The sequence below is a fragment of the Salmo salar genome, chromosome ssa15, assembly GCF_905237065.1.
Source record: "Salmo salar chromosome ssa15, Ssal_v3.1, whole genome shotgun sequence".
Lineage (NCBI taxonomy): Eukaryota > Metazoa > Chordata > Actinopteri > Salmoniformes > Salmonidae > Salmo > Salmo salar.
This window is the reverse complement of record NC_059456.1, coordinates 20,365,349-20,384,827: the sequence shown is the minus strand read 5'-3', so window position 1 is coordinate 20,384,827 and position 19,479 is coordinate 20,365,349. Positions and strand designations below refer to the sequence as shown.

Sequence of the window (19,479 nt, the reverse complement as noted above, 5' to 3'; positions counted from 1 at the left end):
TTTCTTTGCAGCAAGAAGGCCTGATTCACGTAGTCTTCTCTGAACAGTTGATGTTGAGATGCGTCTGTTACTTGAACTCTGAAGCATTTATTTGGGCTGCAATCTGAGGCTGGTAACTAATGAACCTATCCTCTGCAGCAGAGGTAACTCTGGGTCTTCCTTTCCTGTGGTGGTCCTCATGAGAGCCAGTTTCATCATAGCGCTTAATGTTCTTTGCTACTGCACTTGAAGAAACTTTCAAAGTTCATGAAATATTCCAGATTGACTGACCTTCATGTCTTAAAGTAATGATCGACTGTCATTTCTCTTTGATAATTTGAGCTGTTCTTGCCATAATATGGACTTGGTATTTTACCAAATAGGACTATCCTTTACTATACCACCCCTACCTTGTCACTACACAACTGATTTGCTGAAACGCATTAAGACGGAAAGAAATTCCACAAATTAACTTTTAACAAGGCACACCTGTTAATTGAAATGCATTCCAGTTGACGACCTCATGAAGCTACCACTTTCAAGGAGCCCGGACACTAATCCGGATGCTTATAAGAAAACCCGCTATGCCCTCAGACGAACCATCAAATAGGCAAAGCATCAATACAGGACTAATAAGATTAAATTCTACTACACCGGCTCAGACGCTCATCGGATGTGACAGGGCTTGAAAAAATATTACGGATAACAGAAGGAAACCCAGCCGCGAGCTGCCCAATGACACGAGCCTACCAGACAAGCTAAATGCCTTTCACGCTAGCGTCAAGGCAAGCAACACTGAAGCATGCATGAGAGCACCAGCTGTTCCAGATGACTGTGTGATCACACTCTCCGTAGACGATGTGAACAAGACCTTTAAAAAGACGAATTACCAGGACGTGTACTCAAAGCATGCGCGGACCAACTGTCAAGTGTCTTCACTGACATTGTTTTTAAGAATGCGAAAGTAACCTGGCTAAATGATTACCGTCCCATAGCACTCACATCGGTAGCCATGTAGTGCTTTGAAAGGCTGGTCATGGCTCACAACATCATCATCCCGGAAACCCTAGACCCACTCCAATTCACAAACTGCCACAAACAAATCCAGAGATGACACAATCTCAATCGCACTCCACACTGCCCTTTCCCACCTGGACAAAAGGAACACCTATGTGAGAATGCTGTTCATTGACTACAGCTCAACATTCAACACCATAGTTCCCACAAAGCTCATCACTAAGCTAAGGACCCTGGGACTAAACCCCTCCCTCTGCAACTGGATCCTGAACTTCCTGACGGGCCGCCCCCAGGTGGTAAGGGTAGGCAACAACACTGGGGCCCCCAAGGGATGCGTGCTTAGTCCCCTCCTGTACTCCCTGTTCACCCACGACTCCAACACCATTATTTTGCAGACGACAACAGTGGTAGACCTGATCTCTGAGAACGATGAGACAGCCTATAGGAAGGAGGTCAGAGACCTGGCAGTGTGGTGCCAGGACAACAACTTCTCCCTCAATGTGAACAAGACAAAGGAGCTGATCGTGGACTATAGGAAAAGGAGGGCCGAACAGGCCCCCATTAACATCGACGGGGCTGAAGTGGAGCGGGTCGAGAGTTTCAAGTTCCTTGGTGTGTACATCACCAACGAACTTTCATGGTCCAAACACACCAAGACAGTTGTGGAGTACACGACAACACATTTTCCCCCCCTCGGGAGACTGAAAAGATTTGGCATGGGTCCCCAGATCCTCAAAAAGTTCTATAGCTGCACCATCGAGAGCATCCTGACCAGTTGAATCACCGCCTGGTATGGCAACTGCTCGGCAACTGACCGTAAGGCGCTACAGAGGGTAGTGTGTACGGCCTAGTACATCACTGGAGCCAAGCTTCCTGCCATCCAGGACCTATATAATAGGTGGTGTCAAGAGGAAGGCCCTAAAAATTGTCAGACTCCAGTCCTCCAAGTCATAGACTGTTCTCTCTGCTACCGCACGGCAAGCAGTACCGGGACGCCAAGTCTAGGACCCAAAGGTTCCTTAACAGCTTCTACCTACAAGCCATAAGACTGCTGAAGAATTAATCAAATGGCCACAGACTATTTACATTGACACCCCCCTTTGTTTTTACACTGCTGCTACTCAGTCAATTGACTCAGTACCGGTACCCCCTGTATATAGCCTCGCTATTGTTATGTAATTTTCTTGTTACTTTTTCTTTCTTACTTTAGTTTATTTAGTAATTATTTTCTTAACTCCATTTCTTGAACTGCATTAAGTGCTTGTAAGTAAGCATTTCACGGTAAGGTCTGCACCTGTTGTATTCGGCGCATGTGACAAATACAATTTGATTTGAAGCTGGTTGAGAGAATGCCAAGAGTGTGCAAAGCTGTCATCAAGGCAAAGGGTGGCTACTTTGAAGAATCTCAAATATAAAATATATTTTGATTTGTTTAACACTTTTTTGGGGTTTCTACATGATTCCGTATGTGTTATTTCATAGTTTTGATGTCTTCACTATTATTCTACAATGTAGAAAAGAGTAAAAATATAGAAAAACCCTGGAATGAGTAGGTGTGTCCAAACTTTTAACTGGCACTGTGTATATATACATATGTAGTGGCCATACAAAATTTTACAGGTATACGGAAAGACCCAAAGATAGTTTCTATCTTAGGGGGGAAAAACACGATAAGACCAAAGACAGTTTCTATCTTAGGGGGGAAAAACACGATAAGACCAAAGACAGTTTCTATCTTTGGGGGAAAAACCCGATAAGACCAAAGACAGTTTCTATCTTTGGGGGAAAAACCCGATAAGACCAAAGACAGTTTCTATCTTAGGGGGGAAAACACGATAAGACCAAAGACAGTTTTCCATCTTAGGGGGAAAAACAGTGAGCCTCTATAATTTACCGGATGAGCTTCAGCTCCTGGGCAGCTTTCAGGATGATCTCATGTTGTCGTTGTGACAGAGCCAGTATGCCCGGTCCAGTTCCCTGTGAGGCTGGTTCCGAGGAACTGTCTGGTCCAGTACTGGGAGGAGCAGGGGCCTGGGAAGTTGTGGATGGAGGGATACCTAGATCTGATCTAGGGGGCTCGGGTCGCCCGTCGTAATGGGGCCTATGGTCCTCAAAGTCTGGCGGGTAGTTTCTCTCTGGAAGGGGTGGTCTGGGTCTCTCCCATTCCGCAGGGGGTGGGTAGGGGGGTTCATCGTGCCTGTACAAAGGGTCGTCCGGGAAGTCACGACTTCGGAGCTCTCCTCCTCTTCCACGCTCTTCTCCCTCGTAGGGGTATGGAGGACGGTCTCGGTCTCTCTCATCGGCCCACTCGTCGTCTCTGAAACGGTCCGGGGGAGGACCGCGGGGAGGGTAGGGAGGGTAGTCCCTCTCTGGTAGTGGTCCTCCTCTCTCCCTATCCCACTCCCCAACACGAGGAGGCGGCTCACGGGGATAATACTCATCCTCACAGTCGTACTCATGTGGGGGGTGGTCCGGCCAGTCACGTGGCGGCAGCTTTCTTCCATACCCGTCATCACCGGGACCACCAAACTCCTCCCCATACCCCTCATGGGGGTACCCCTCCAAGTCCTCGAGTGAGCGAGGTGGGTGCCGCATCATGCCCCGGCCCATTGGGGCGCCCCGAGGGCCCAGCGGACGCCTCCTCATCCCTCCCCGCCCCATCATCTCATGGGGAGGCGGAGGGGGACCTCTTGGCCCGTCTCTGCCGAGGTGGGGGGGTCGTCCAGGGCCCGTGGTCCAGCCAGAGTCCCTCTCCATGTCGTGGTATGGAGGATGACCACCAGGCCCCCTCATGTCTCTCTCCATAATATCGTGGTGCATGGTCGGCCCTCGGGGGTTGTAATCCCGATGCAGTGGGGGTCCCAGAGGGTCCATGTCATCGTCAGGCCCCATGGGGGATCCGAGAGGTTCATGGAGGTCCATGGCTCCGTGAGGAGGAGGAAGGGGGCGTCTGGGACCCCCCTGGTGCATGAAGCCAGGCCTGCCTCGTGGGGGGCGACCACGCCCAGGGGGAAAGGGGGCTCGGGGGCCTCCTCTCATGCCATGAGGGGGCCTCCGGTCCATCCAGTAGGGATCTCCTTCCTCTCCCCAGTACTCTGGAGGTGGGGGGTCTGCTTCCTCCCAGTGGTGCCCGTCTAGAGGCTCTCCTCTCCCCATAGGGGGACCTCCTCTCCCTGGGTCTTCGTAGTAGTCTTCTGGAGGGTAGTAGTGTTCTTCAGGGACCCACATCTCCTCTTCAGGCAGAGGAGGATCTTCAGGTTTCTCCAGTGAAGGGTCCTGTTGCCACTCCTGCTGCTGCCAGTCCTCCTCTGGTCCTCCATGTTGTGATCTCATCTCTTCATGTGGAGGTCTGTAGTCGTAAGGAACCCCCTCCATGTCGTCCTCCGTCCTCCCACCTCCCAGAGGGATAGTGTTGGGACTGAAGTCTGGGATACCCGACTGTTTCCCTCCACGTCCCCACAGACCACCTCGCCCTCTCATCCCTCCGTCCGCTTCCCCTCGGCCTCTCCCTCCCCTCATCCCTCCGTCCGCCTCCCCTCGTCCTCTCCCTCCCCTCATCTCTCCGTCCGCCTCCCCTCGCCCTCCCCTCATCCCTCCGTCCGCCTCCCCTCGTCCTCTCCCTCCCCTCATCCCTCCGTCCGCCTCCCCTCGTCCTCTCCCTCCCCTCATCCCTCCGTCCGCCTCCCCTCGTCCTCTCCCTCCCCTCATCCCTCCGTCCGCCTCCCCTCGTCCTCTCCCTCCCCACATCCCTCCGTCCGTCTCCCCTCGCCCTCTCCCTCCCCTCATCCCTCCGTCCGCCTCCCCTCGTCCTCTCCCTCCCCTCATCCCTCCGTCCGCCTCCCTCGCCCTCTCCCTCCCCTCATCCCTCCGTCCGTCTCCCCTCGCCCTCTCCCTCCCCTCATCCCTCCGTCCGCCTCCCCTCGCCCTCTCCCTCCCCACATCCCTCCGTCCGCCTCCCCTCGCCCTCTCCCTCCCCACATCCCTCCGTCCGCCTCCCCTCGTCCTCTCCCCCCCCTCATCCCTCTGTGCGCCTCCCCTCGTCCTCTCCCTCCCCTCATACCTCCGTCCTCCTCCCCTCTTACAGGCCCTAGAGGCTGGCCACGTCCCCCTCTACCACGGCCCATGTGCCCCAGAAGGCCAGGTGGTTGGTTGGTCATTGAGTCGGTCTTTGGCGGCTCCGGTCCGTGAGGCTTAGGCCCCTGTGGTCCCCGAAGCCCGTTGTTGTTATTGACGTTGGTCTTCAACGGCCCAGCCGGTCCACCTGGGTTGAGAGCGTTCTTGGCAGGGGAAGCGGTTTTCGGGGATACAGAACTGGTGATGGACACGGGGTGCTTGGCACCGGCAGCAGCAAGGGGGCTCACCTCTTCCTTTTTGGCAGTGGAGTCCTTACTAGCAGCAGCAGCAGCATCAGCCTCTGCTTTCGTCTGAGGGATAGGGTCGTTTTGGACGAAGAAGCCCTCGAGGGACTCCAACATGTCCTCTGGCATATCCCCTGGTTCTGCCAATTCACCTTGCTTAGTTGTACTGTCTGCTACTGGTTTAGCTGGCCCAGTAGATTTAATACCAGGAGGCTTGGAGCCTGCTGGCATCTCAGTCTTAGCCTGAAATAGTTTGGTGTCTTTGCCAGTGTCTGGTTTAGGCTGTGGGCCTATATAGGGTGCTGAGGGACCTGGGGGTCTTTCAAAGCGGGCTGGTGGGCTCTGTCTTGGGGGGTGGTCGAAGTGGGGCCCCTGCTGTCCGAACCGAGGCCCTGGTCCTCTGGGGCCAAGCTGATCAAACCTTGGGTGCTGCTGGTTGAACCTGGGACCTGGTGGAGCGTTGAACCTCTGCTGTTGAACGGACTGCTGCTGCTGGTCAAACCGCGGGCCGTTCCCTCTCGGACCATCAAACCTGGGTGGAAAGAAAACACATTAATGTTTGAACAGCCTGTAAGTAGAAATGTTTTATTTAACCTATTTTTTTAAATCCAAGTTCAGGTACAAACAAAATCTCTCCCAAAGGGAGATCTGGTCAAGAGGGTAGGGGGGTTTGAATATCATTATGTCGTGAATACACAAGTTACCTTGATCCTCTGGGGCCTTGGTAGGATGGAGGCTGTCCTCCTTGTGGACCTGGTGGTCTGGCCAACCCTCTCCCTCCTGGGCCTGTCCCTCTACCAGGGGGTCCAGATAGGTTGTATTGCTCTGACTGAGGGCCCTGGTGCCCGGGTGGAGGGCCCTGGTGCCCGGGTGGAGGGCCCTGGTGCCCGGGTGGAGGGCCCTGGTGCCCGGGTGGAGGGCCCTGGTGTGGTTCTCCTGTGGGGGTTCCCATGCGTTGGGCGTTGGAGGGGCCCTGGTGCCCTGGTGGAGGGCCCTGGTGCCCTGGTGGAGGGCCCTGGTGCCCTGGTGGAGGGACGTGCTGCCCTGGTGGAGGGCCCTGGTGTGGTTCTCCTGTGGGGGTTCCCATGCGTTGGGCGTTGGAGGGGCCCTGGTGCCCTGGTGGAGGGCCCTGGTGCCCTGGTGGAGGGCCCTGGTGCCCTGGTGGAGGGCCCTGGTGCCCTGGTGGAGGGCCCTGGTGCCCTGGTGGAGGGCCCTGGTGCCCTGGTGGAGGGCCCTGGTGCCCTGGTGGAGGGCCCTGGTGCCCTGGTGGAGGGCCCTGGTGTGGTTCTCCTGTTGGGGTTCCCACGCGTTGGGCGCTGGAGGGGCTGTGCTGCCCTGGTAGAGGGCCCTGGGACATGGGTCCAGACGTGGACGAGGGCTGGCTACCTGGCTGGGACGGCATGGACGGGCTCACCATGTGACCTTGTTGAATCTGCGAGTCCGATCCAGAGTGTGGGTACTGACCATATTGGCTGTACTGGTCCCCGTACCCTCCACTACCATACCGGTCACTACTACTGTATTGGTCAGCGCCGTACTGACCACTGCTGTCGCTACCTCCGTACTGTTGCTGCATGGCTCGCAGGGTGGTGACCCTCTCCTGCAATCAAATCACATTTAAGGAGCCCATTAAAATAAATAAATATATATATTTTACATCAAGTGTTATCACATTAAGCTGGCTAGGGTGTATTCAGCAATGTGAAACATTCAGAACTGAAAAAATTGAAATACAATAACTAGAGTGAACACAGTTGTCTATTGTATATGACAGATGTCACCTTCATCAGGGATCATCAACTAGATTCAGCTTCGGGCACATTTTTTCTTGAGCAAGTGGTCAGGGGGGGGCGGAACATGATTACTAATAATTTATAGACCGCAAATTGACTGCAAGAAGCCCCCCCAAAAAATAACAGATGACTAAACAATCACTTCAAACCTTGCTTACATTTATATACAATCACATTATATTCCTCTTTCAGGTGAGGTAATACTTCGGGACGGATTTCCAAAATTAAAATCAATTGGAGCTCATTTGTTGGTATTTTATGTCTAACGATATAAATATATTAGAACAAAAAAATATTTAAGTTTTTGGTTTGTTTTTTCAGAACAATTGGGGGATCCAAATAAAAATCACCTGCGGCCCAAACTCGTCCCGCAGAGGAACCCCGTTCTACTCTACATCCTACTGAACAAGTCGGGGGAACCCCGTTCTACTCTACATCCTACTGAACAAGTCGGGGGAACCCCGTTCTACTCTACATCCTACTGAACAAGTCGGGGGAACCCCGTTCTACTCTACATCCTACTGAACAAGTCGGGGGAACCCCGTTCTACTCTACATCCTACTGAACAAGTCGGGGGAACCCCGTTCTACTCTACATCCTACTGAACAAGTCGGGGGAACCCCGTTCTACTCTGCATCCTACTGAACAAGTCGGGGGAACCCCGTTCTACTCTACATCCTACTGAACAAGTCGGGGGAACCCTGTTCTACTCTGCATCCTACTGAACAAGTCGGGGGAACCCCGTTCTACTCTACATCCTACTGAACAAGTCGGGGGAACCCTGTTCTACTCTGCATCCTACTGAACAAGTCGGGGGAACCCCGTTCTACTCTACATCCTACTGAACAAGTCGGGGAACCCTGTTCTACTCTACATCCTACTGAACAAGTCGGGGGAACCCTGTTCTACTCTACATCCTACTGAACAAGTCGGGGGAACCCCGTTCTACTCTGCATCCTACTGAACAAGTCGGGGGAACCCCGTTCTACTCTACATCCTACTGAACAAGTCGGGGGAACCCCGTTCTACTCTGCATCCTACTGAACAAGTCGGGGGAACCCTGTTCTACTCTACATCCTACTGAACAAGTCGGGGGAACCCTGTTCTACACTACATTCTATAACACTACATCCTACTGAAAAGGTCATAGATGCAAAGGGGAGGTACACACAAATAGAGGTGGAGTTTGTCTGGTTGTACTGTACCTGTAGGTGTGTTGAGGTGGAGTTCATCTGTTCCTGCCACTGTTTCCACTGTAACTCATAGTCCTGTAGCTGGTCTTTATGTGGGTAGGACTGGAACTGCTCTTGCCACAGGCTGAAGGTGCGGCCCCAGTCTGCAAACACCGGGCCAAACTTCTGCTGCTGCGTCTCATAGTGGCTCAGCTGCATGGCAATAGACATTGTCTACACAGGGAGGAATTTGAGAAAAACTGTTGTCCAAAACAATGTGGAAATTTGCCTTGGGCATAGGCCTCATAAAGAAGAGGACATCTCAGAGAATAGAATAGGTTTAATTAATTGTCCATCTTTCGAAGGAAATTAGAATTTTGCTTTCATAATATCAGCAAACAGACAACACCACATGCTAGAATAACATGCTCTTCAATCACGCAAACTGTATTTTATCCATGCAAGATGTTGCGCAATTAAAGTTAATTACTATAATAATAAAACGGACTGAAATAGGCACAGAACTGATACAACTTCAGCTATATTGTAAAAAAATAATAAAAAATAATTACATTTAAAAAAAGAGGGGAAGAATCTTGAATCTTTAACATTTTCAGTGTGTAAAAAAATACATTTAAAAATAAAAAAAAAGTCTCAAAACAAATGTCATAGAGATACCTCTAGCTGTGCAGGTTGTTGGATACACTGCTGGTACTGGTTGAGGATGGCCTGAAGCTGAGCATGGTGCTGCATCAGGGCTTGGTACTGGTAGCTCGCTCTCTGCTGCTGGGCCTGCTGCCACTGGGCCGCTGCGCTCTGGAGCTGCTGCAGGCGGGCCACCTCTACTGGGTCCTGGGTCGTGGGGGCAGGCTGCAGGAGGAGGAGAGGACACTAGATTTGTATAGCCCTTTTCAGTACAACAGGAATCTCAAAGACACTCGTAAATACAAAACATTTGAGTTAGCCTATTGGCTAAATTCTTAGGCTGGAAGATCTTCCACAGGTCACATCTTTCTGTCTCCACGCTGCACTTCAAGGACAGAGGTGGAAGTTCACCCAACATATTCATTTACTTGTCTTCCCCCCCCCAATGACATTGGGAAACCTATATGTGAATACCTACCATATCATTGAATTGTTACAGCACATCATCGGAGTACGTTCTGACGATATTGCAAAGGAATGTTTGAAAACTTCTCATTCACAGGAGATCCTGTAAATTTTAACAATGTCTATAATAGACCGAGATGCTCACCTACAATACCAATCACAGTCTATCCTCAGACATGTGAAACAGTCAGGTTTCTCCTTACCGTTTCGTCATCAGGTGGAGGTGGTGGTGGGGGCTGCTCTTTGGGTGGGGGTGGTGGAGGGGCGTTCTTGGGTGGTTCCGATGGAGGGGGAGGGGCGGCTGACGCCGAGTGAGGCTGGGGTTTGGGAGGTGCTGGGCCATCGCCCTGGCCCTGTTTAGCCTTCTCCGCTTTCAGCCTCTGCAAGTTCTGGAGATGCTGCTTGTACCAATACTGCTGCTGCTCCTGGATGACAAAACATACATCATATCAACATGACAATATCAGACGTTCTGGTTAGCATGGTGTTCTAGCTACACAGCGCTTCTCTGAGACGCAATGACAGCTTGTGCAGGTAGACGAGGTCTCATCACAACACTATGAGAAACTAGCTTGGCCCCAGATAGATCTTTATGCTGTTCCGTCAACTCTGTCCCCGACAACAACAAAAATCTTAGTCGACCAATAGCCCGTCTGTTCTTTCGACCAATCGATGTTAAACGTGTATTTTTCCATCTATATACACATCCGGTGTGTTTAAATCAAATCAACTATATCCACTGAGCTTGTCTGATGCTTTAAGCAAACTGTTTGATTATATAATTAAGACATACAAATGGCTAGAGGGAGTCCGACCAGCAATTGATTGGATTGTGCCGGGCCGGCCTCAGACTATCTGCGCCGTGTCATTTTTTATTTTAAAGACAGCGAGTGACTGAGAAGCACTCGTTGTCTCTCCCTCCCTCTTCCCTGCTGCAGCGACCACCACAGAATATCAAAGTGTTTATCACGCTGTCCGTGTTACTGAAGCTGTAACATAATTGCAGCCATTTCTGACTGAAAAGTTCTGTTACTGAAATCCCTCTTTTGTTTAGGAAAAACATTCCCTATTCCCTCAAGCCGTGCTCTCTTTATGTGACACATGTACGCGCCGCATGCACGTGACCAAAGACCTATTCACAATGGACTAGTATTACCAGGGAACGTTGGTGATGTAATTATTGCTCCAGAATGTCCGTTATTCCAGAAGACGATTTTAGTCCCCCCCAAACGGCCCCCATGTAATTCTTATTTCCAATAAATTGACAGTTATGACAGAAGCCTGCAGGTTTTTATTCTAGGTGTGAAGATACAGTATTTCAACATGTCAAGGTGATGGGGCCACACTGATAACTCCAGCTTGGTTCCCAAGTTTCTAAACCATACCAAACCATTGTTCCTACAGTGTCGCCATAATATTTGAATTGAGGAAGTATGATCATAATCATTAGGACATTTTAGCGATCCGCAGTACGTCCTAAATGTCCCTCAGCCTTCAGATGTGAGCTAGACAGTGCAACTGCACTTGAGATGCATTTTAGTTAACTTATCATTTCAAAATGTTTAGGTACAGTTGAATGCTGCTGTTTTGCAATCTATTAACAGCAAGGGTTGCATTAAACAGGCTCAATGTTTTTTTACTGATGCATTTGGTAATATTCAGTTCATACACACAAAACATATGAACAAAAGCATTCACTGATAGTTGATTGACTACATGCAGCCTATTCATATATAGTTAATGCGCAGCACTTAGTTCAATTTATCCAATCAGTTATCGTTTTCTTGTGCAAACCGCAAGCAACAGCTGTCAAACTGAGACATTTCTCTCAAAAACACAGGGATGTCGATTCACACAGGGCTAGTATTATCAGAGGGCTTTTGGAGTTCTCCCCCCCACCCAAAAAAATAGTAGGTTATTCTGTCTGGAATTGTTACTCTACTGCCATGTATAAAATACTGACAAGGCAGATTCGGATGTGACTAATTGTGGAAAATACTGGAGATCAAGAAAAAGAAGGTAAGGATTAAGTGCTGTGTGTATATTATGTGCGCCAAACAGGTGGTGTATAGACTACGCGATAAATTGTTCTGACCGTTTGGAACAATGTAAACACTAAATAAATTATAAGCATACCACAGTCTGTTGTAATGTTTTTTTTGTTTTTTTGTTTTTTTGTTTTTTGTTTTTTGTTTTTTTGTTTATTACAGCAAAGAATACGAACGATCGTATTCATTTGTGGACGCAATTTCTAAAATGGAACGATTGATTGATTTATTGTTTAAGCTAATTATTCAAGGCTCGCTTTATTTTATTTTAATACTAAAATGCTCGATTACATTTCAAATCACGAATGACTCGTCTGCTGTGTGATGACATGAACAAATGAATGATTGATACAGTAGCCTACATAAGTATTGAAATATAGTCAGTTACGCTATTAAGATTAAACAGGATGTGCTCTTAGGCCTAGAGCTCAATGGTGGTTATACGAGGCTGCTATACTAAGTCTACTAATGATAATGACATTACTTATTATTATAATAATGATCATGATAATAGTAATAATAACAACAACAAGGAGATCAAGGAAAAGGAGCTTTATTATAATAAATAATCCACATTATTGTAATCAACATTAAATAAATTATAAACAATTTAGTTGTCTATACTAAATTATTATTTCATTCCAAGTCATCGTCTCATCTCTTTAGAGCACGCTGTCTGACAAAAAAAAAAAAAAACACTATTTAGTAGTTTTTCAAAGTAAATAAGGCATACTTTTATGACTACTGAATGCAAACTATGAATCACTGATCATGTATTTTCAGGTAGAGATACCTAGCAAAGCAACAGCTGCTTTCTATATCCCCTCAAGATCGCGTATTCCTGTCTCTGCATAAAAGAAACACAGACCGGACAAGTATACGTGCAATGGATTATGGTCATTGCAGTTAATTAAAAAGTTCTATACACTAAACTATGTAAAACATTGTCTTGTTGGAAACTACAACTCCCTGCTACGTCGCACAGTTAAGGCTGGATCCTTATAGAGCTAATAAATAAATAAAATAAATAAACGGAAAAAAAGAATAATAATTGTAATCGAAGTTGGTCGATTAGATGTTTTAAAACCGAAAAATAACCGATATTTTGGTTAATTGCTCAGCACTAATGGAGACATAACATCCCTAGTTTAAAAGCCGACCGGGCTATAGCAGGTTGCCATTAGCAACTACATTTTACAACTTATTTTGTTTGTAATTTTACAATAATCGGTTCAAGGACATAACATCTAGTGTATTAGAAACAAGTATTGGTAACCATGATTGTCTTCGAAATTGGTATTATTATTATTATAATACATGTTTTTTTTTGTTTACACGACCACGAAGATCGCCATTTTTCTATTTAATTACAATGGGATCGTGTTTTCTGTTATCAATGCCTGCAGTACCGCGGTCGCCCTTGAACCTCCGTGGCTTCAATGAGAGGGGGGGCCAGTCATTCTCCCTGATCCGACTTTCCAATGTCGGGAAATTTAAGTATTTTGGGGTCAAATATTCTTTCTATGTTTACCTCTTTAGTCGTGGGTGTACCATTGTTCTGAGTGGGTACCTGTGGGTTCGCCTCTGATGGGGGTGGGTTCGCCTCTGATGGGGGAAGCTGGGTCTCTTTGGGCTGCGGTGGCTGAAGTTGTGGGCTGGTCGCCCCGGTTTCCATGGACTGATACTCATCTTGATAAGGAGAAGGGCCTTGCGTGGACTGATACTCATCTTGGTAAGAGGAAGGGGCACCGGCCCCCGTTGAACCATACCCATATCCCGAGTTGCCTTGCCACAACTCGGCTGTAGGACCACCGCCACCTCCACCATAGGGGTTTTCATTTACGTTCCTGTCGTGGTGCAGCACAGATTGAAGCTGTTTTTGGTGGAGCTGTTGCAGTTGCTGCATCTGCTGGAGATGCTGTTCCCGCAGGCTGTTGAACGTTGACCCGGGTGTAGCTGCGGGTGTAACAGCTCCATAACCCCCGAATCCTCCCCCGAAACCTTCGCCTTGAGGAGACTGACCCCTCGGCGCACCGAAGTGCTGCTGCGAAGGTGGTTGATGGCCGCCACCACCACCATAGTTACTACCCCAAGAGGGATACATGCGTTGGAAGCAGCGAGTAATGTGTAGGCCTTTGTCCTCACATAAAGCTGGTGCAGTTAAAAAAAAAATTATAATATTAAAGCTACGTTATCCTCGATAGAGGTACGTTACCACGCGTGTTATCCGTAAACAAAACGTTGATTATTGATGTCGTTTGATGTATCAATAAATACTAACAAATGAAATAAAAACGCGTTGTTTCGTGGTGGGTTTTCGGGTTCCGTATCATTTAGCTACAAAACTAGCTGGTTGTGGAGGGAAACGTAAACGCTGATTGGTTGGCATGTAGTCTTACACACATCATTTCCGGTTCGCCCAAATATTTTTTTTTTTCTTCCATTCCACAAGAGGGTGACATTTCTTTATAAATATACAAGCCTCATACGCCACAGCCAAATTTCAGTAGTCCAGCCAAGGATTGTCTATTATATTGACAAGATAGTCAAGTGACCGAACTGACAATGGACAATATGTCCTCAAAGATGGAAGGCGAGATCAGATGGGACCATTCTAGCCAGTGAGAGGGCAGATAACCGTGAACAACAGGCCGTAGAGATAGGCAGGGGACTCATCTTTGTATCTGTGCCTTTGTAGCATCTGTGACGGCATAAAATACAATTGTATTTGTCACCTTGAAATGCTTACTGATGAGCCCTTTCCCAACAATGCAGAGTTAAAAAGTAAGAAAACATTTGCAAAACAAAAATAATTAAAAGACAGCACCATTGTGGCTATATCCGTTTTAAAGCCTCAGTTATCTTCTTCATTGGCTGATTGCACCAAACGCATAGGAATCCCCATCCAGTTGACTACTTTAAAATGGTGGAAAGCCTCTGGCAATATCCATATCCACCATGAGTCCTCAATCTATGACAACAGGCACAACTATATGCCTCCTCCCCCGACCGTAAATTGGAGAATTGTTGTATTTTTCAAACACCTGAAACCTATTTTTCCTGCAATCTAGAGCCATAATCATTTGCCTAATTCTATGTAAAAATAAAATAAATAACATTTTTATTTTTCTGTATATCTAAGTATACATCTTGAGCTGTCTGATTCCTCCTAACTGGTGTTTTTTTGTTTTTGTTTAGAAACTAAATATGCTTTCCTGCATCTCTGCTAAAATCTGGGTAAAAACAACTTCATAAAATTGTTAAGTGGCTATTAGTATTACAAAGAAACGACAACAAAACATTTAACAGGACAAATCTGAGGGGGCACACCAATGGGCATGACGCCTGAATTTCTTTATAATAGGCCTATTTTTTTTTATGACCATCACAAAAGTCTGAACCGTGAACAAATTATAGGAGCGTTGTGACGGTTTTGGAATCCTTTTGGTTTTTCCCCTTGAGCCTTTCAAGTTCAGCTGAGATAGAGGGAAGGACGGCGGGGGGCTCATGGCCACAGACTTTCACCCTACCCTTCACCCAGTGTTACTGTTTTGCCCTCAGTTAGAATTAGCTCCACCAGTAAATCTGTATTAATTTTAAGCAGAACCACTTAAAAAGAATCGTTAAAGCGGATTAATCAACCGCCGCCCCGTTTAATGTCTCACGTTAATGAGTTTGTCAGCAGTGTTTTAATATCTCCTAATGACCTCGTATTTTAGTGATGACATTAAAAGGGTGTTGGAGAAGAAATGTCCCATTCAGGATCCAAAGAAGCCCCTCAATGACACCCTATTCCCCTATATAGGGCACTACTGTTGACCAGCCCTGTGTGGGACTATTCCCCTATATAGTGCACTACTGTTGACCAGCCATGTGGGGGACTATTCCCCTATATAGTGCACTACTTTTGACCAGCCCTGTGGGGGACTATTCCCCTATATAGTGCACTACTTTTGACCAGCCCTGTGGGGGACTATTCCCCTATATAGTGCACTACTGTTGACCAGCCCTGTGGGGGACTATTCCCCTATATAGTGCACTACTGTTGACCAGCCCTGTGGGGGACTATTCCCCTATATAGTGCACTACTTTTGACCATCCCTGTGGGGAACAATGCACAATAGAAGGACTAGGGTTCTATTTGGGATGCAGCTTTTTCTACTCTCTAGACGGGACGACCTTCCCGACGCAAGGACAAGGTCACACTACGAGCTCTGGCCTTCAGGGAGAGATGCAGATACATTATCAAGGGATGTGAGAGGAGGGTGGAGGAGTCCCTATGGAGGAGCTCTGCGCTCTCTCCTTTTATAAAGCATGATTGGCACAATGTGACACAACAGCCTGGACTCAGAGCCATACAAAACATACTTTATGTATTTCTGAGCACCTCCAAGACTTATGATACTTACTGGTCTAGTTACTTGAGACAGAAATAAAGAAGGGAGGATGGTTGGGCGTAATCCGCGACAGTCTAGCAATACAAAGGTTGCGTGTTCGAGTCACGTCATGGAAAACTTTATAATTTTTCAGCTAACCCTTATTCTGAACTTAACCAAAATTCACCTAACCTGCTACGTAAATTCACCTAACCTGCTACGTAAATTCACCTAACCTGCTACGTAAATTCACTTAACCTGCTACGTAAATTCACCTAACCTGCTACGTAAATTCACCTAACCTGCTACGTAAATTCACCTAACCTGCTACGTAAATTCACTTAACCTGCTACGTAAATTCACCTAACCTACTACGTAAATTCACATAACCTGCTACGTAAATTCACCTAACCTGCTACGTAAATTCACCTAACCTGCTACGTAAATTCACCTAACCTGCTGAAAACTGCTACGTAAATTCACCTAACCTACTACGTAAATTCACTTAACCTGCTACGTAAATTCACCTAACCTACTACGTAAATTCACCTAACCTGCTACGTAAATTCACCTAACCTGCTACGTAAATTCACCTAACCTGCTACATAAATTCACTTAACCTGCTACGTAAATTCACCTAACCTGCTACGTAAATTCACCTAACCTGCTACGTAAATTCACCAAACCTGCTACGTAAATTCACTTAACCTGCTACGTAAATTCACCTAACCTACTACATAAATTCACTTAACCTGCTACGTAAATTCACTTAACCTGCTACGTAAATTCACCTAACCTGCTACGTAAATTCACATAACCTGCTACGTAAATTCACCTAACCTGCTACGTAAATTCACCTAACCTGCTACGTAAATTCACCTAACCTGCTACGTAAATTCACCTAACCTGCTACGTAAATTCACCTAACCTGCTACGTAAATTCACCAAACCTGCTACGTAAATTCACTTAACCTGCTACGTAAATTCACAAATTGATATAGGGAAGACAGATGGATATCTGTGGATTAGGTGAAGGAGGGGTTGAGATCAGGGTTTCCATCCAGCCATTTCATGCGGATGAATAACCTGACGCATTTTTTAAAAAAAGAGGCTGACGGAAACAGCATAATGCCGGTACAATTTTATAAATGCCGACAGATATTTTGTTCGTTCGACATGGTGTGATCTTTTTTGTGTCTGTAAAATTAATTATGCAAGAAATGGCATTGGAAACACTTTTATGCACAAATATTGAAATAATAACCATCGTATCGAAAGTTAACTTGGGAGACTTAAAGATAATATAATGTGTGGTCCTCTGACTACGACTCAGGAAACCATGCAGTAAGCTACAGATTAAATACATTTTGATGAACTTCACAGGCTGGTGAATGTGCACTCGGTGAGCTTGATGCTCCTTTAAATATCGAGGGTTTTATTCTGGTGACATGATAATCGATGCTTGGCTACACGTTTGACAAATACAATTAATATCTCTCTTATCCATAATGGTGTAATCACATAGGTAGCCTACCCACACTGTATCTGCAAGCTGTTGGCTACAGCGCACGTACCTAGACCAGAGTGGGCACGTTTAGTGTAACATGTTTGTAATAACTTCCTTTCCTGAGGATGGCTCACCTCTCACAGTTCTGGGTGACTTTAACCTCCCCACGTCTACCTTCGACTCATTCCTCTCTGCCTCCTTCTTTCCACTCCTCTCCTCTTTCGACCTCACCCTCTCACCTTCCCCCCCTACTCACAAGGCAGGCAATACGCTTGACCTCATCTTTACTAGATGCTGTTCTTCCACTAATCTCATTGCAACTCCCCTCCAAGTCTCCGACCACTACCTTGTATCCTTTTCCCTCTCGCTCTCATCCAACACTTCTCACTCTGCCCCTACTCGGATGGTATTGCGCCGTCCCAACCTTCGCTCTCTCTCTCCCGCTACTCTCTCCTCTTCCATCCTATCATCTCTTCCCTCTGCTCAAACCTTCTCCAACCTATCTCCTGATTCTGCCTCCTCAACCCTCCTCTCCTCCCTCTCTGCATCCTTTGATTTCCTCTGTCCCCTATCCTCCAGGCCGGCTCGGTCCTCCCCTCCTGCTCCGTGGCTCGACGACTCACTGCGAGCTCACAGAACAGGGCTCCGGGCAGCCGAGCGGAAATGGAGGAAAACTCGCCTCCCTGCGGACCTGGCATCCTTTCACTCCCTCCTCTCTACATTTTCCTCTTCTGTCTCTGCTGCTAAAGCCACTTTCTACCACTCTAAACTCCAAGCATCTGCCTCTAACCCTAGGAAGCTCTTTGCTACCTTCTCCTCCCTCCTGAATCCTCCTCCCCCCCCCCCCCTCCTCCCTCTCTGCGGATGACTTCGTCAACCATTTTGAAAAGAAGGTTGACGACATCCGATCCTCGTTTGCTAAGTCAAACGACACTGCTGGTCCTGCTCACACTGCCCTACCCTGTGCTTTGACCTCTTTCTCCCCTCGCTCTCCAGATGAAATCTCGCGTCTTGTGACGGCCGGCCGCCCAACAACCTGCCCACTTGACCCTATCCCCTCCTCTCTTCTCCAGACCATTTCCTGAGACCTTCTCCCCTACCTCACCTCGCTCATCAACTCATCCTTGACCGCTGGCTACGTCCCCTCCGTCTTCAAGAGAGCGAGAGTTGCACCCCTTCTGAAAAAACCTACACTCGATCCCTCCGATGTCAACAACTACAGACCAGTATCCCTTCTTTCCTTTCTCTCCAAAACTCTTGAACGTGCCGTCCTTGGCCAGCTCTCTTGCTATCTCTCTCAGAATGACCTTCTTGATCCTAATCAGTCAGGTTTCAAGACTGGGCATTCAACTGAGACTGCTCTTCTCTGTGTCACGGAGGCTCTCCGCACTGCTAAAGCTAACTCTCTCTCCTCTGCTCTCATCCTTCTAGACCTATCTGCTGCCTTTGATACCGTGAACCATCAGATCCTCCTCTCCACCCTCTCCGAGCTGGGCATCTCCGGCGCCGCCCACGCTTGGATTGCGTCCTACCTGACAGGTCGCTCCTACCAGGTGGCGTGGCGAGAATCTGTCTCCGCACCACGTGCTCTCACCACTGGTGTCCCCCAGGGCTCTGTTCTTGGCCCACTCCTATTCTCGCTATACACCAAGTCACTTGGCTCTGTCATATCCTCACATGGTCTCTCATATCATTGCTATGCAGATGACACACAATTAATCTTCTCCTTTCCCCCTTCTGACAACCAGGTGGCGAATCGCATCTCTGCATGTCTGGCAGACATATCAGTGTGGATGACGGATCACCACCTCAAGCTGAACCTCGGCAAGCTTGAACCTCGGCGGAGCTGCTCTTCCTCCCGGGGAAGGACTGCCCGTTCCATGATCTCGCCATCACGGTTGACAACTCCCTTGTGTCCTCCTCCCAGAGTGCTAAGAGCCTTGGCGTGACCCTGGACAACACCCTGTCGTTCTCCACCAACATCAAGGCGGTGACCCGATCCTGTAGGTTCATGCTCTACAACATTCGCAGAGTACGACCCTGCCTCACACAGGAAGCGGCGCAGGTCCTAATCCAGGCACTTGTCATCTCCCGTCTGGATTATTGCAACTCGCTGTTG

At 47.8% G+C, this 19,479-nt stretch overlaps 1 protein-coding gene across 1 annotated transcript in view; it reads right to left on the bottom strand.

Annotated features, from left to right (window-relative positions):
- LOC106571050 (YLP motif-containing protein 1) overlaps positions 1 to 13,865 on the bottom strand; it is a 53,662-nt gene extending 39,797 nt beyond the window's left edge. Inside the window, exons 1-7 of the mRNA XM_045695268.1 lie at positions 13,009 to 13,865; positions 9,633 to 9,854; positions 8,998 to 9,189; positions 8,353 to 8,553; positions 6,059 to 6,954; positions 4,843 to 5,886; positions 2,891 to 4,729 (exon numbers count right to left, since the gene is read on the bottom strand). Of these exons, the coding sequence (XP_045551224.1) occupies positions 2,891 to 4,729; positions 4,843 to 5,886; positions 6,059 to 6,954; positions 8,353 to 8,553; positions 8,998 to 9,189; positions 9,633 to 9,854; positions 13,009 to 13,581 (4,967 nt within the window). The 5' untranslated portion in view covers positions 13,582 to 13,865. The remainder of the gene's footprint in view (positions 1 to 2,890; positions 4,730 to 4,842; positions 5,887 to 6,058; positions 6,955 to 8,352; positions 8,554 to 8,997; positions 9,190 to 9,632; positions 9,855 to 13,008) is intronic.
- Between the last annotated feature and the right edge of the window lie 5,614 nt (positions 13,866 to 19,479).